General features: G+C 40.0%; 1 protein-coding gene across 1 annotated transcript in view; it reads right to left on the bottom strand.

Moving 5' to 3' along the window:
• Positions 1-16828, bottom strand: part of LOC102786671 (transmembrane protein 65) — a 43206-nt gene that overhangs the window by 21269 nt on the left and 5109 nt on the right. Inside the window, exon 3 of the mRNA XM_006795865.3 lies at positions 227-271. Within this exon, the coding sequence (XP_006795928.2) occupies positions 227-271 (45 nt within the window). The remainder of the gene's footprint in view (positions 1-226; positions 272-16828) is intronic.

Here is a 16828-nt window from a genome sequence, read left to right as displayed (position 1 = left end):
AGGGGTTTTTCCTTTCCTTTGGACAATTCACGGAAACAACACATTCACAATGAGCCATTAATTAAACTGGTCCTAATTAACTTTCCTAAACTGACTGACTGTTAAATGAGGCATGTCCTAAAAGATTAGTGAGCAATTTTACTCATCTTGTAAAATGAAAAGGATAAAATATACAGAGACACATTGAGGAGTAAATATATCTGCCAAGAACAAAAGGACCTCTTACCATATCTTAACTGTGCTGCAGTGGGTGGTGCAATTTCCAGCTGTCCTGGAAAAAGAAGAAAACAAATATTAAAGAAAAACATTTCTATTGAGGAGAACGGTCAGCATAATTGAGAGACACTTCATAGATGGCAAAACATAAAAGCAGAGAAAAAGAAGAAGGAAGGCATGCAAGAAACATGACATGAGAGGAGCGAAGAGAAAAGAAACCACACCTCCCTCGACTGAACAAATATATATGGATTTGTGGATATAGACTCACAGTAAAACACAGTCTTACAGGCCTACATGCCTGCATACACATATTAAATGGACAAAAATGATGGGAGACAGATTAAAGAAAAAGCTAACCTATTAAAAATAGCTTTTAGCAGTTATAACAAACCACAGATAGGCTGATGAAGGTCACTTCAAAGTTTAGAAGCTACAACCTCAAAACTGTGATCACCTCTAGTTTCAAAATAAGAGCACAAAAGGGTTTAAAAGACTCAGATAACATGATCGGAGACGCCAACGATTAGAATAAGGTCTCTATATAACTCTGCTATATGTAGGCCATGCAGGACTTCATATGTTATTTATAACGTTAAAAGTGGATTATGAATTTCTCTGGAAGCTTGTGAAGGGAAGTGAGAAAAGAGGTGATGTGTGAGCACCAGCTGGTTTTCTTAGTAGCCTGGCTGCTTCCAAAATAAGGGTTAAAGTGATGTTGAAATATAATAACTGTTGCCAAACAAGCTTATCGGGAGACTCGCCATCATACTGATTAGCGTGAATGCACGTGGCGCCAAACAATTAGAGCCGAGACCCAAAGATTCAAATATCTGACACACACAACATACAAATACAAAGTTTACTGAGATTTCATTAAACTTTGATACTGCGACAGCACAGCTGAACTGAAACTGAAGTTAATGGGATGCAACCTCTATCTGCGAGCCTGGATTGTAGAGTAAAATTACTGTCAGACTATATGCCACATTTACTCAACAGCCACTGAACTGTGATGCAGCACAATGACCTGCTGTAGAGAAATAGATAATTAAATTGGTTCTAAGGCTAAAGACACAAGACAAGAGGACTTCTTCTGCAGGTCCAGTGAAATTGGATTTATTGCCATGAGATCAGTGGAAATGTTAGTCCACATAATGAAGTCTGCTCTGTCATTTCCAGGTGTTATTGCACCACTGCAGGGTAAACCAGGCTGGAAAGGTTTGGATTATTAGTAGTGAAGGTGATTAAACTCCAAACAAACATACTCCTTCATTCCCTCCTTGGACCTTGGAGAAAACTATTAACTTTTGTTTTTACTTAATTAGAACAAAAAAAAAGTTTGAGCACAATTTAATAATTTTCAGTCACTTAATGGATTTATTTATGTTACAGTTAAGTTTAGAAGTTTAAAAACGGAACCCAGTCGATCACAGAATGAACGGGAAACTAAAGATAGCTTTCTGCCTTCTTTCCTCCACCCTGTGTGCCTCCCCCACACCCACTGCCACCCATGTTCAGTGTGACATTATGAGCTCTACAGTCTTCAGTTCAACTCCCGGCTCATGCAGCTCACAACAGATGTTCATCAGCAAAGTGCATACACAGACACACACTGACCTGTCAATGCTTCTAGTTTGTGTATAAAGAAATATTATTATCCCATTTTCCAAGTTTCTGGACAATTATGTTGCTTCCACAGGCATCAACCATCCAACTACAAGAGATGGAGCTCTTATCCACATGGATGGTTTACTTCCTTCCAGAAACCATTTGTTTCCATTTATTGCTCATCCAGGGGCTGCTTCAGGATTTAATTGAAGAGCTTTCAATGATCATCAACATCAGTGAGGCAGTAACCATTAAACCTTACAGGTGAGTTATCCTCACCTGCCTTACAACACTAACATTTGTTAGAAAATGGAACTTTTCAGTAAAGAAAGATGCATCAGTGTTTTAACGATATTCCCCCACTTTTTCATATTTCAAAGCAGTGTTTAACACCACCCTAAAACTATCTGCTCCCTGGTGAATACCCACCAGCGTCAGATGGATGAATTGCACATAAATCAAAGTGGTGAAGGTCAGCTGAATCAGTCCTCAGCTGACGCCGGTGCAGTGTCAGGTCATGTGATGTGAAGGGCTCATACTGCTCATTTAGCATGGCTCTGTCTCAGCCTTCCTTCCGTTGGCTGCTTTATTTGTAACATCTCAAAACTTGAAAAAAAAAAAAATCTAAATAAAATAAAAAATCTAATGAATCGATTTCCTTCCACGCAGAGACTGATCTTCAGGATATTTGGATAAAGACTTGAAACATTTATTATCTCTCTTTTTTTTTTAAAGTTTGTGCATGTAGAATTATTTAATAGCTTTAAATATTATACCCAAGCAAAAAGAGGGACTGATTCAAGGATTTGTCTTATATTCAGAAATGGGGGCAACCGATCCGAAACTGATACAGCATTAAATCTGCATTAGAAAACACTCGGCATGACTTTTAGGCTCATCACCTCCCTATTAAATAAGATGCAGTGGTTCCAACATAAAAATTGTTTTGTATTGGGGAACTTTTTGTACTTTGTTAAGTATTTTGTTAAATGAAGCCAAAGAAGCAAAATATTGTAAAATAATGTTGCAAATTATGCACTGCAAGTTAATTTGTGTCACGTATTAGCATCAAAATATATATATTAAAATATAAAGGAATAAATGGTAAATGGCCTGCATTTGTATAGCGCTTTACTCAGTCCCTAAGGACCCCAAAGCGCTTTACACTACATTCAGTCATTCACCCATATTCACACACTGGCAATGGCAAGCTACATTGTAGCCACAGCTGCCCTGGGGCGCACTGACAGAGGCGAGGCTGCCGGACACTGGCGCCACCGGGCCCTCTGACCACCACCAGTAGGCAAACATGGGGTTAGCATCTTGCCCAAGGATATTTGGCATGTAGCCAGGAGGCAGCCTGGGATCGAACCACTGACCTTCTGATTAGTGGCTGACCTGCTCTGCCACCTGAGCTACAGCCACCCCATAATAATAAAAACATAATGGAAAAAATAAAAATTATACTTAATTTATTAATTAGAAAAGTATTATTATATAGCATAGTCTATAAATAGATTTTATATTTTATGTTCATTATCTAAATTAGCAGAAATAATTAATATGAAACTATTCTCTTATTGCAATGTCCTATTTACAGTATCCCAGGTTAATATCATTGGGGGTACTGGGGTGGTAATTAAATTTTGGAAGCTGGGGCATGTCTGGCCCCCGGTGCCCCCCTTTTAGATGCACCCCTAGAAAAAATGCTGACTCTCTTGGTGTGTTCAATTTGAAGTTGGAAATCAGAATTTCTGAGTTGCCAGACGAGATTTTAAAGTGAAACACCGCCTCAAGTCAGAACTACAACTTGAATCAGCACCACCAACCCCACTTAACAATCCAAGATGGTGGTGGTACAAAAAACTTAGTAAGAATTAAAAAAGAACGAAGTGTAGCAATTTTGTGTGTAGACTGCATTTCCTTAGAGAATAACACATAGTTAAATTATTTATTTAATGTAAAGCCCATTAACTTCAGTTATCAGGTATCAATAATCCCCGAATCCACAAAATTAAAACATTATCAGATTTTGAGGTGTCTGGACCCCGGTGCCCCCCTTTTAGATGCACCCCTGGAAAAAGTGCTGACTGTCTTGGTGGGTTCAATTTGAAGCTGGAAATCAGAATTACTGAGTTACCAATGCAGATTTTAAACCAAAACGCCTGCCTCAAGTCAGACTGAAAGCTTGAATCAGCACCACCAACCCCAACTTAACAAACAAGATGGTGGTAGTACAAAATAACAGTAAGAAGCCGCTTTTACTTATTATTTATTTAATGTAAAGCCCAACTTCAGTTATCAGGTATCAATAATCCCCAAATCCACAAAATTAAAATATTATCAGCTTTTGAGGTGTCTGGCTCAGTTCTGCACCAGTAGGCATGAAGTTCTCATGCGCACAGCGCAGGCCGTGATCGTGCCGATGGAAGAAATAGTGTATTAAACATCATTTCAGCTCCAACCAGCAGTCCGTACCTGCTGCATTTTCTCATCACTTTAAAAACAATGAGAGAAAATGAAAGCACAGCTGAGTCACTACACATCAGCACTCAAATAAAAAAAAGAAATAAATATTAAAGAGGGACAGATTCCCGCAATGATTTTTCACGTAGCCATTTATTATGCCCTGATAGCTGACATGGCTCTCTGTTGCCCCCAGAACTCTCCTATATTGATCAAATGGAGCCTCAAATCCCCCTGAGCTGCTGAGAGACTTAAATTTCAAAAGATAAGAGTGATGGGAACGTTGAATGGGTCGTAATAAGTCGCTAACTATGACTACGAAGCAGAATCAGCTCCATCTGATAAAGACTGTGTTTACACATAAATTTCAATTTCAATTTTATTTATATAGCGCCAAATCACAACAAATGTCGCCTCAAGGCGCTTCATAGATACAGAGAAAAGCCCAACAATCATATGACCCCCTATGAGCAAGCACTTTGGCGACAGTGGGAAGGAAAAACTCCCTTTTAACAGGAAGAAACCTCCGGCAGAACCAGGCTCAGGGAGGGGCGGCCATCTGCTGCGACCGGTTGGGGTGAGAGAAGGAAGACAGGATAAAAGACATGCTGTGGAAGAGAGACAGAGATTAATAACAGATACGATTCAATACAGAGAGGTCTGTTAACACATAGTGAGTGAGAAAGGTGACTGGAAAGGAAAAACTCAATGCATCATGGGAATCCCCCGGCAGCCTACATCTATTGCAGCATAACTAAGGGAGGATTCAGGGTCACCTGGTCCAGCCCTAACTATATGCTTTAGCAAAAAGGAAAGTTTTAAGCCTAATCTTAAAAGTAGAGATAGTGTCTGTCTCCCGAATCCAAACTGGAAGCTGGTTCCACAGAAGAGGGGCCTGAAAACTGAAGGCTCTCCCTCCCATTCTACTTTTAAATACTCTAGGAACAACAAGTAAGCCTGCAGAGCGAGAGCGAAGTGCTCTAATAGGGTGATATGGTACTACAAGGTCATTAAGATAAGATGGGGCCTGATTATTTAAGACCTTGTATGTGAGGAGCAGGATTTTGAATTCAATTCTGGATTTAACAGGAAGCCAATGAAGGGAAGCCAAAACAGGAGAAATATGCTCTCTCTTTCTAGTCCCTGTCAGTACTCTTGCTGCAGCATTTTGGATTAACTGAAGGCTTTTCAGTGAGTTTTTTGGACATCCTGATAATAATGAATTACAGTAGTCCAGCCTGGAAGTAATAAATGCATGAACTAGTTTTTCAGCGTCACTCTGAGACAGGATATTTCTAATTTTAGAGATGTTGCGCAAATGGAAGAACGCAGTCTTACATATTTGTTTAATATGTGCGTTGAAGGACATATCCTGGTCAAAAATGACTCCAAGGTTCCTCACAGTGTTACTGGAGGCCAAGGTAATGCCATCCAGAGTAAGAATCTGGTTAGATACCATAACATAACAATAAACAGACTACACATTTCAGCATTCTGGTCACAGATGATGCTGTTTGCAAGATCAGGTATAACACCTGTGTGAATTTGGTAAACTCTAAAACTCTGTCACTTATTCACACGAATTTCCAGTAAATCCTAAATCTAAAAAAAGGTACTACTTTGAATTTGCTCTATATTTCAAAAGTCCTTGCATAAGTGGTAGCTGGTTTGGCTCAACCCACAGATTATTTGCTTTGTTTTGCTGCTTTATTCCTCCCTCTATGAGAGTGTTGCTGTGATCTCAGAAGAAGGCGAGAGGAGCTCGCAGTGTGTTGTCTTTGTTTTGCTTTGACAAATGGCCACACTCTCTCGGTGCTGGTACAGTATGAAACCAACGTGTGAAGAGCTTAGTTTTGTAAATGGGAGATAAGTATGAAGAAAGGAAAAAGGCAAACAGCCTCAGCCACAGGAAAAAATAAGTTGAATAAATGTCTGTCAGTCCATTCTGCATTTCATTTTTGTGTGTAGAAATGACAAATACAGGCACTGTGAATTTCGGCTTTACTCTGAGAGGGTAAAGCAACAACTACTGCAAGGACAATTCTGCACACGGTAGTTCAATGCAGTGTTGTGTGTGTATGTACCTGTTTCTGTTAGTGTGCATGTCTCGCATATTATGTACTAAAACATTATTGGAGAGAGTCTCGATTCCAGAGGGACGTGTTTCTGTATGAATCTATGTCATTGAATTGTGTGTGTGTGTGTGTGTGTGTGTGTGTGTGTGTGTGTGTGTGTGTGTGTGTGTGTGTGTGTGTGTGTGTGTGTGTGTGTGTGTGTGTGTCTGGGAGAGAAAGAACAAAGGTTCAGCAGAAGAGGAACAATTGAAGGCTGGAGCCATTCATCAGCTGCACAGCACCTTGCTATTCCCCTATGATATATGAGACAGGAGAGAGGAAATTACACAGCACAAAGAATGTGGACCTCGTGGACAGGACAGTCATTAGCAAACACAAAATGGGAACGATTTTTTCTTCCTTGGGGGAGGGGGGCACTTTTTAAAGGTGCAAACAAAGATGAAATTAGTCTACAGAAGGATGAAGATTAGGTATCATAAAAAGTAAAAGACAATGAGTTAAATACTCAAAGAAATATCAATAATAATAATATTTTTCTTTAACTTTTAGTGCCCTGCAATATGCTTCTGAATGTTAGAATTAATCCATTGAATGTCGGAGAAGGTATCATGAAATTGACTGCTTTTCTACTCTCCCAGAGTACTCAAAGCACTCTATACAACACGCCTCATTCATCCCTGCACTTCTAAACTCAAGTGCAACTAATAAACATTCTCACATAATCACACTCCAATGAACGCATAGCAGGGCAATTTGGGGTTAGTATCTTACTCAAGGATATTTGGCATGCAGACTGGGGAAGCCAGGAATTGAACCACCACCTTCCAATCAGTAGCTGATCTGCTCTACCACCTGAGCCACAGCCATCCCAAAGCTGTTTACTTGCCATTGGGAGCGCATGTCTGCCAACTATTTAGGCCAAAAGAATTCTGAGTGACCCAATGCCGTCCAGAAAAAAAAAAAAAAAGAGTCCTCAGCTTTTGTTTTCAACATGATCTGTGAGACTATTTCAGTTTTGCCCAATTTGAGGACGACAGTATTGGCCTTTAGCAACCCCTACTATGTGTTCGCGGGAGGAACTTCTAAATGTCATATCACAACACGAATGTCTGCTGAGAGAAAACAATGAGTAGTTTCTCATTAAACGCAGAATTACCCTGTCAGTTTACTTCTGCGAGAAGAAAACACAAAGCACTGGAGCATGAACCTACACAAGCAGATGCATAATCCAGGACTTATATTTCAGAAGAGTATTTTTTTCCCTCTGAGCTCATTGAACTCTAAATGGCAGGTAGAAAAAGAAATACAGCTTTCTGTTTCCTCAGTGCCAATTTAGGGAGCTGGGAAAGCCCTGAAAGAAAACTCAGAAACAGACAAAACCATCACCAATCCCTGCAAAGATCCCCGACAAATGGAAAACCACTGGAGAAGAGAAGGAAAGCAGGAAGTGCAGTTTCAATTTTGCCTTTGATCGCCCAAAAGTTCACATTGGAAGCAGTGTACAACGGCTTTACCTGTGCTTAACATTAAGTGGCAATTTCGTCAGGTACACCTGTTCAACCGCCCTTATCTCCAGTATCTTATCAGCCAATCGCAAAGCAGCAACTCAGTGCATTTAGGCATGCAGACTGGGACAAAACGACCTGCTGAAGTTCAAACCAAGCATCACAATGGGGAAGAAAGGTGACTTTGAACATGATGTGATTGTTGGTTCCAGACAGAGTAATTTAGAAACTGCTGGGATTTTCCAGTGGAACTCTCTCTAGTGTTTACAGAGAACGGTCTGAACAAGAGGAAATATCCAGTGAGTGGCAACAACTGCCTCAAAGTGATAGGAAGACAAAAGTAACTCAAATAACCTCTTGTTACAACCCGGGTATACTTTAAAGAGATGGGCTACAGCAGCAAAAAACACTCCTGTTGGGAGAGAACAGTTCACATGGGCTCAAGCAAAATGCAATAACAGAAGATTGGAAAAATACTGAGTCTCAATTTCTGCAGACATCCAGATACTGAGGTCACACTTTGGAGTGAACGACATGTAAACGCCACAGCCAAACCAAGTAGTGTTGATGAACATGTCCATCCCTTTATGACCACATTGTACCATGTGACAAAGCTCAGATCAGCTCAAACTGAGTCTTGAACATGGCACTGAGTGACTGTACTCAAATGGCCTCCATAGTCACCAGATCTCAATCCAGTGGAGCATCTTGCAGATGTGATGGATCAGAAGATTAACATCATGGACGTGCAGCTGTCAAGTCAGTATGGACCAAAATCTCTGAGGAATGTTTCCAGCAACTTGTTGAACCTGTGCCGTGAAGTGTGGTTTGTCTGTGCAGGTGCACAGCAGTTCAACTGCAGTGATAGTTTTAGCTTTTTAGCCAGTAAGGTCATATTTATGTCCACTATGCAACAAATTGGTCTTAAATATTTAAAGCATGTGACGTAAACTATCAAACACATTTGTAATAAATCAAAATTTTAATCTGAAAAATGTCAAAAAGTGCAAGCTGACATAATCAATACTTTTCTTAAATAACTAAAGTCTTAGCTACATATTCTCGTGCTCCCCTCCAGCTCATAAAGAGCATTTTACCATCTTTCAGCTCATTGTTTGGCTTTTGTTTGGCCTGCTTTCACTGCTTGTCTTTTAACCACTGATTCCAGACACAGCAGGCAACCAAAAAGACGCCTGCACACTAAAAAAACCAACAAAAAGCACAGATGCACCAAGTTCAAAGTTATCTTGTAAAAACTGTGAAATATTTAGCAGCTAAATGGTCATTTAAATTCTATTTCACAGAGGAAAACCAAGGTTAGCGAGTTGCTTAAAGCAGTAAAGCCAAAGCAGCAAACCAGCAAATACAGGGCCGGAGAGAAATTAACCTTGATAAGCAAGTGCTGACTTGAGCATTATGGGGGAATCGGCAGCCACAGTCAGCCAGATATATCTCTAAGGGGCCAGGTAGAAACCAAGGAGACATTCTCATCCGAGTACAAAAGTAAAGCATGGAATAACAAAAGCAAAGAGAAAAGCTGCTTAGAGAAGACAAAAGGTAAATATGCGGTGTCTTGAGAGGTTGTGATACCTTGTGAAAAAGACATTTTTTCCATCCTTGTCTTTTAAGCTTTTGACCTCGTCATGAAATGGACAGGCTGGCCACAACAAACACCACCTTGAATGTCAAACACATCCCGCTGTGCATAATATTACCCGAGCTTCTGTGATGCTGTATAATTTGATTCATGGCTCGATCCATCTGCCTAGACTTCACAAAAAAGAGCAACCATATGCAGTGATTTTCTGCCCCGCTTTTGTCCTCCCCGTATAAATTATAAAAGTTCCAGATTGGCACCAGGCTGAAAGACAACATCACAGTCTTTTATTTTTAACTTTATTCCCCTTTTTTTAGACTAACCCTTGATTTTCTCCTTTACAAGGACTTGCAAGAGGAAGCAACTTCATATAGTATAAGGGTCACAGCAGTGGGAAAAAATATTACTACGTTGTTTTTGCTATTTGCCTCCAGCAAACAGCAAATGTATTTGAGCCTTTAGGCAGGTAAAGTAACTGACAAGAAGGGAAGCAGGAAAAAGGGTGCCATCAACAATCTGTGACCTACTGAGCATGAATGACAAGAAAATCTGGCACTAAACAAGTCCAACTGCCAGGTTTAGAATCTATAGGTGGACAGGTGAGAACAGGTGTGTGTGAGAGTGGGCGGGAAGGACAGGTGCCTGGGATTGGTACAGTCTGAGGACATCTAGTGGCTGCATGAAGATTTTACACAGCAAACAGCCACTAGATGGCTCAGCAACATCATCTTAAATCCAAACAGGATGATTAGCCTTTATTCAAAGACCAAAGCGCATGTCATTAACCAACCACAGTTCGTTGGTAAAACGCTGCAGGAGTGCTTGCCCAGTTCCAATCCTGGATGCTATTACTGTTCAGCAGCTTTTGTCTCCTTTGCACAATTAAGCTTCAACAACCTGAGCCAGGTTCACTGTCTGTGTGCTGCTGTTGTTTGGATAAAGAGCTTTAAGTGCTCGTTTCTTCACACTTTAAACACATCAACAACACAGCATGCATTTAGCCATCAAACACATATTTAAAACCCTCTAGACTAGGCTTTCAACCCACTTGTGGGAGCTGAAGTGGTTTAATTAGCTAACTGCAGCTAATTAGATCCATCAGTAAGAGTGAGCAAAATCAATAGTCTCATTATGGAAATGGAAAGCCTGTTGTGGTAAACAACAATAAACTGGTTTAGTATAATTAACCAATAAGAAGACCTGATTCAAAGGTAATACTGATTCCAGTATCGCTTAATGTTTGGGACGCATGCTATGAATCGTGGCAGCTGATTGGAAACGTTTCCAAAAACCACTTACTTTGTCTTACTGGCATGTTGAGACTGATTAGTTATTAATGGCTGCACCTCTGTTGTTGGCAGCAAAATCCAATTACTCCATAAACACAGTACTGGAGTATCTGTGTGATGTATGGTGTGTTTTCAGTACATAAATTATCTGTCACAGAGACAACTTCCACAGGACGGTTACAGGCCTCCCTCTGTGATGTGTCAGTAACCAAAATAATTCATCAGCGCTGCTTTCGACTGACGAGCATCAGCAGGATGGCAGCGTCGCACCTCTGATGTGGTAAGCTGCGATCATGCTTCGTCGCAGTAGGTCAAACGCCACCTGGGAGCGCCATGTCCCAGCTGCACGTTTGAATTTGCATCACAATAATACTGTGTGAGAAATTCAAAGGTGCTCTCCTCTGTGTTAACCCAGGTAAGATGGACACAATGTAAAAAAAGGAAGTGAGAGGGCACGGCTTCTCCTTTCAACATGAAAGGTGAAGTGAAATATCACCGTGCTGTCTGACGGCAAAAGATATTGAGCATAAAAAATAGTAGGTATATAGATGCCCCATTGAAATGTAGTAACCTGTGCATTGAGGATAAAAGCTTTTATCATCTATTTGTTATTCAATCTGCTTCAGTCGTGCCGTGGAAAGAGCTGCTAAACAAAAAGAACCAGTTTTTGAAAGGAAGCTTAATTCGATGGCACTCAGACTTGAGGGGACAAACAAAGCAAAGTCATAAAGATCATCGAGCCGTCTCCCATCCTCTCGCCGCTTGCTTGCCTCCTTTGCATCTCCAATTAAGTCTCCCTCCTTTGCGCCATGGAGGCAATTTCCCCTCTATCTCATCTCCTCTCGTGTTATCTCTTCACCAGCAGCCCTGTGGGCAAGCGAGGCATATAGTAGACATCACAAAGTGGCTGAACAGTGAGGATGACAGAAGTCCAGAGGAGCTCCAGAACGATTCTGTTTTTCTCTTCTCCTCCTCATCTTTGCATGCATCCGCTGTACTCCTGACATTTTTGTCAGGAGTACATTTATATTGTCTCTACTGGACAATATAAATTGACTGTGACTTGGTGCTATATAAATGAAATTGAACTGAGTTGAAATTACTTTCCTGTAACAGCTTGATATTTAATTTCTCCATCAAGTATCAGTTTACGAACATTAATATCAGGCCAAACAACACTGCTGCATGGGGATGTACTATTGATTTAATAATAAATAATCTTATTATGACAATAACAGTGAACTCAAAACTATGCTTACTGAACGAGACAGTGAAAAAAATGATTACAGTACATCAGACTTTCATTTTTCATAACTAAATATCCCCGTGTAGTTGTTCTTTTAATATTTAAATTTGCAAACACCATTTAGAAACAACTCTAAAATCTATATGCAATCTGATCAATACAATGCTCCTGCTACAATACAATGCTACAATGCTCTTTAAAAAAATCTTTATTTGAGGTGAATGGTTGTCAGAAAGGTTATAACTCAAAGGCTAATTCACTATTTTAATTTCTTTTGATGTCATGAACTCATTTTTCAGTTCTCTCTTTCTCTTTTATTTCAATGTTTTCTTAAAATGATGAAATTATTATTGATGTTCCTGTTTGATAAACTGGAGTCACAATGCACCAGATTATTACTAGTAGAGTATAGCGCTTCTCTCCATCCTTTTAACCATCATCTAAACAATTCAGCCTTTAACACAGTGTCTGCATTCCTCCGCTTTCTCCGTTTGTTCTTGTTCCAAACTGATTTGCTATCAGAAACCTCTGGAATAGACCTTAAATTCCCTCATGAGTAAGACCTTAACTACAAATTGCTCCTTCTTAAATTTTTCTCTCGAGAGTTGTGGAGATGTTAATTCACTATTTTCCATTAAAGCACCTGGTAAACTTTTCTCAGGAGAATTTTATAACAGTAAAAAGAAAATGGTGATAATTTTGGACAGAAGAAAAGGGAATAACACCAAAACAACAAACTTTTAACCGTGATCAAACTTGAGTTTGCTGATTTTCCAGATAACCCCCTTAGTATATCAAAAGTATAAAAGGAGAGCGGATATAATTTATTATAACAACCGCATTTGAAATAAATGCTAATGTTGCATTTATTATCAGAATCAGAGAAACTTTATTAATCCCAGAGCCAATTGAGTTTTCATAGCAGCAAATATACAACAAACAACAAGCACTCATATAAAATGAGTGTAGAAACAGAATTATGATAGATAAATATGTAGTAGGAAACTATTTTATTATTACAACAGTTACAACAAATGAACTTTGCTTGCGAGAGACAAAGAGAGGCCTTGAAAGGCTGCTCCAACGGAACTTATTGTTTCGGAGGAAAACACGAACACAGTGTACAGTCGAGTCTTACTTGCGTACTTACAACTGGGCTCGTCAGGCACTCTTCTTGGCTGCAGTGGGTATTATTATATTTACATGTTTCCAGCTCCCGTTTTTGCTCGATGACAACTTGTACTTTTCCACTCGCCTTTTTCTCCCTTCTCGCGCTCACAGATACATTACGGGTATGACAGTCCATTCTCCCTGAAGCACGGACTACACTGCCCATGATGCTACATTCTTTAGAGCTATACCTGTAGCATTCTGCCTATTAGCTTAGCATAACAACAAAAAGGCGCTCTCTCACCCAGGAAACACGCAGAGAGAGAGCGTCACCCTGTAACCATGTCAACCGTAACGCTGCCACCTGGAACAACAGAACGTAGCTGTCAAACAAAACCCAAACACTCCTGACCCGCGACAATATGAAACCGGAAAGTACAGCCGTGTAATCCGTTTATTTCAACAAAGTAACTGTATTCTAAACACCACCTTTTTAAACAGTAACTGTAACGGAATACAGTTACTCATATTTTGTATTTTAAATACGTAACGGCGGTAAATGTATTCCGTTACTCCCCAACACTGGTTGCAATTTCCGGAAATAGGGGCAGTGTATTTTAAATTCTTTGCATTATATTGTGAGAGCGTGGGCTTTTCTGGTTGTGGTTTCAACCCTGGACACACAAACAAGAAGGAACCAGCCCAAGCAGAGATTTAGAGATAAAAACCAACCAATGGGCGAGTCTGCAGATATACAGATGTAACCAGACAGTCATGTGTTTAAATGTTCACTATATGAATTAAAAAAAATGTTGCTTGATATGCTCTAAAAAAAAATCAATGAATGCAAGTTTAAATCAAAAACTACAGTTCCCTTCAATTTCCTAATTGTCTTTCCTCACATCATTATTATTATTTTAATTAAGACACATTATACACGCAAGTGGAAAAAAAACATGTGCAAGAGTAGTTGCAGACAGACAAATGTAATATTTTAAACTGTTCCAGTAAAAATAGTGAATGCAGGTTTTTTTTTTAAAGCTTGTTTCATGTCTAGACAGCAAAGTATTTTACATCAATTTTTTCCAAGTTCAGTGTGAAACCAACAAAAAGGTAATGTTAAAATGTTCCGCGACCTGACAAGGTAAGTGCTGTGTTTAAATTGAATCAAGGAACGGAGGTCAGCAGGCAATCACTGCAGCAGAGCCTTGTAAATAAAAATACAACGCTGCTGCTTTAGATTTTCTCAGTCCAAATTTTTCATATATGATACAGTGGGGTGTAAGAAAAGAGCCGTCTGTGATGAGTCGTCATCCACTGTGACACCGAGAAACAAGAGGCCTTTAAGGTGGCAACAGAAGCATGCATGTAAACAATGTCATCAGAATCAAGCGCAAACAAAATTGTGGATTGAACATTGAGAAACAAGATTTGTTTGCATATAAAACCATAGTTACAGTAGTAAAAACGGAAAATTTTCACAGAACAGGAGAGAATGTAAACACACAGAGAGACGCTGTGTAATGGTACATTACAGCAACAAAACAGTGCTGGGATTCAGCGGGCATACAGTCGCTCCTCACTGCTTCGGCCCAGATTCTCATCGACCTCACACCTAATGCTCTCCCTGGCACTCTTTTATATCTCTTTTATATCAACAGTATGCTATACAGATAGCATACTGTTGTCTTCACCCTGCTTTACTTCACATGCACAAACACACATCCTTATTCCACTTCTTTAATGAGCACACTGTAAAATGTTTATTTGAGCATCATGCATGTATTGAACATATTTTTGGAGAGCAAAATTACTCATCATAAACTTTGCCTCTTTAGTTCACAATGACATAAGTGACAGGATGTTTAAGACTCATACTGATATCAATATTGGATTTAAAACTCTGATATATCAATTGATAAATGAAAATAATTTCCTGGTGCTGATATATTGGCTAAAAGCTAACAAAATCACTCTCTTACTCCCGTGGGTTGCCACAGCAGCCAGCACTTTTCCTAAACAACAACGACCCTAATGGACTTGTGTCTCCTCTCAGCATCAAACCAAGGATCTTTAGTTTGTTAGTTGCATGTGTAAACCACTACACTATGGAGCCATTACAGGCAAACACCTAATATCAGCTGGCTGATACATTGGTTTGGGCTCTAGCTGTTTTAGCAAAATGTTTTAGCAAAAACCTGAGCGTAATTATCTACAAAGAAAAAAGAGACTTCTTGCTCTGTTTCATAAAAACAAAACTGAAAGATTTGACATATTTTGATAACTTTTACTGTCATTCAAGAAGGAAAGCTGCTGTGAAAGACTGAGAGGCTTTTGTTTTGCACATTTTTGGATGGCCCTTGTTAACAAGCAGCTCAGCGGTGTAGTGGTTAACACATTTACCTTATTTACCAAAACATCCCTGGTTTGAGACCAGATAGAAACACAAACCCAACTTCAGCGTGTCACAAGCTAGTGCACTCATTGTAATGAAGCTTGTGCATAAGTTCAGGGTGTCAAGGTGTTTGTCATCACCGGTCTACTCCAATCACCTCCTCAGTATCCATGTCGCGTACTTTAAATCTCATTGCGCATCTGTCATTATCCTTTGTGCAACCAACCTTCTCCCAATCTCCACCTCTCATCACTCAAGCTCCATTCACGCCACCTTCATATCCACCACTAGCGGACTAGGCTCCGGGGGGTCCTGCTCTAATCCCTTTCACAGCTGGGGTTCAGTTCTGCCGAGACGACCCATTGGAGTCTGACCGCCAGACACCAATCTATATTCTGTTTATCAATAAATCATGTTCATTTTTTCTGATTATCGGTCCTTATTGAACTGGTCTCAAACCTGGATGAAGGGGATCTGGCATAAAATCTGTGCCAAATCAAACATGCAGATCCACTGGAGAAAATAAGGAAGTGGCCAAAAGTATCTACTCAAGCTAGCTGGGTTGGTTAGCAGCTACCCAGCTTTACCCTAATGATAATGGCCGAAAGGCTTAAAGCATTCTAAACAGCATCCTCATCTCTTTAATACAATCTGTTTAAAACTGAGATGAGGAGAAATCTTACAGCTTTATTGTCTATAGGACATTACAGCATCTCTGTAGAGGTTTTGACCTAAGTGTTGATAAATACCACTGATATAAAGCTTGGGATGACATTTCTTGCTTTCAAGCCTCAATATGTAAGCAAACTGTGCATGCAGTATGAATCTGTTGCTCTTGAGGCAAGCATTTTCAAATATAAAATATAAACTGAATTCAATATAACGATCCATCTCAGCGGAAAACACATCCAGTCGATATGGCCGCAACCACCATGAATCTACCGCAGCACACTCCATTAACCCAGAGGACTGGCTGGTCCTAAGATAAGTCAGCAAGTGCGACTCACAGGCAGACACCCAGCACCCTTACCAGTCAACCAGCCCGTATGTGAGTGTCAGGAAAATGGAAAGTAAGGGTTTGGCGTCAAATGTCCCACAGACTGGAAGTGGCATAATGATGGATGCTCATAAGCCTGTCAAAAAACTCAACCTACCTGCCAGCAAAGCAGTCAGGGAGACCGTCGACCAGTCCAAGCAATTACAGATTCAGCTAGACTGCAGCCTGCATCCACAGTATGTAAGAGAATCCCTCAGGGTTTTTATAGAGCGAAGGTGAGGATGTCAGCAGGCTCCAGTCAGGCAGGCCCCACAAACACTG

This window comes from Neolamprologus brichardi, chromosome 11 (assembly GCF_056152115.1).
Source record: "Neolamprologus brichardi isolate AB-2024 chromosome 11, ASM5615211v1, whole genome shotgun sequence".
Taxonomy (NCBI): Eukaryota; Metazoa; Chordata; class Actinopteri; order Cichliformes; family Cichlidae; genus Neolamprologus; species Neolamprologus brichardi.
Note: the sequence above shows the minus strand (reverse complement) of the source record. Positions and strands in the feature narration are given on the sequence as shown.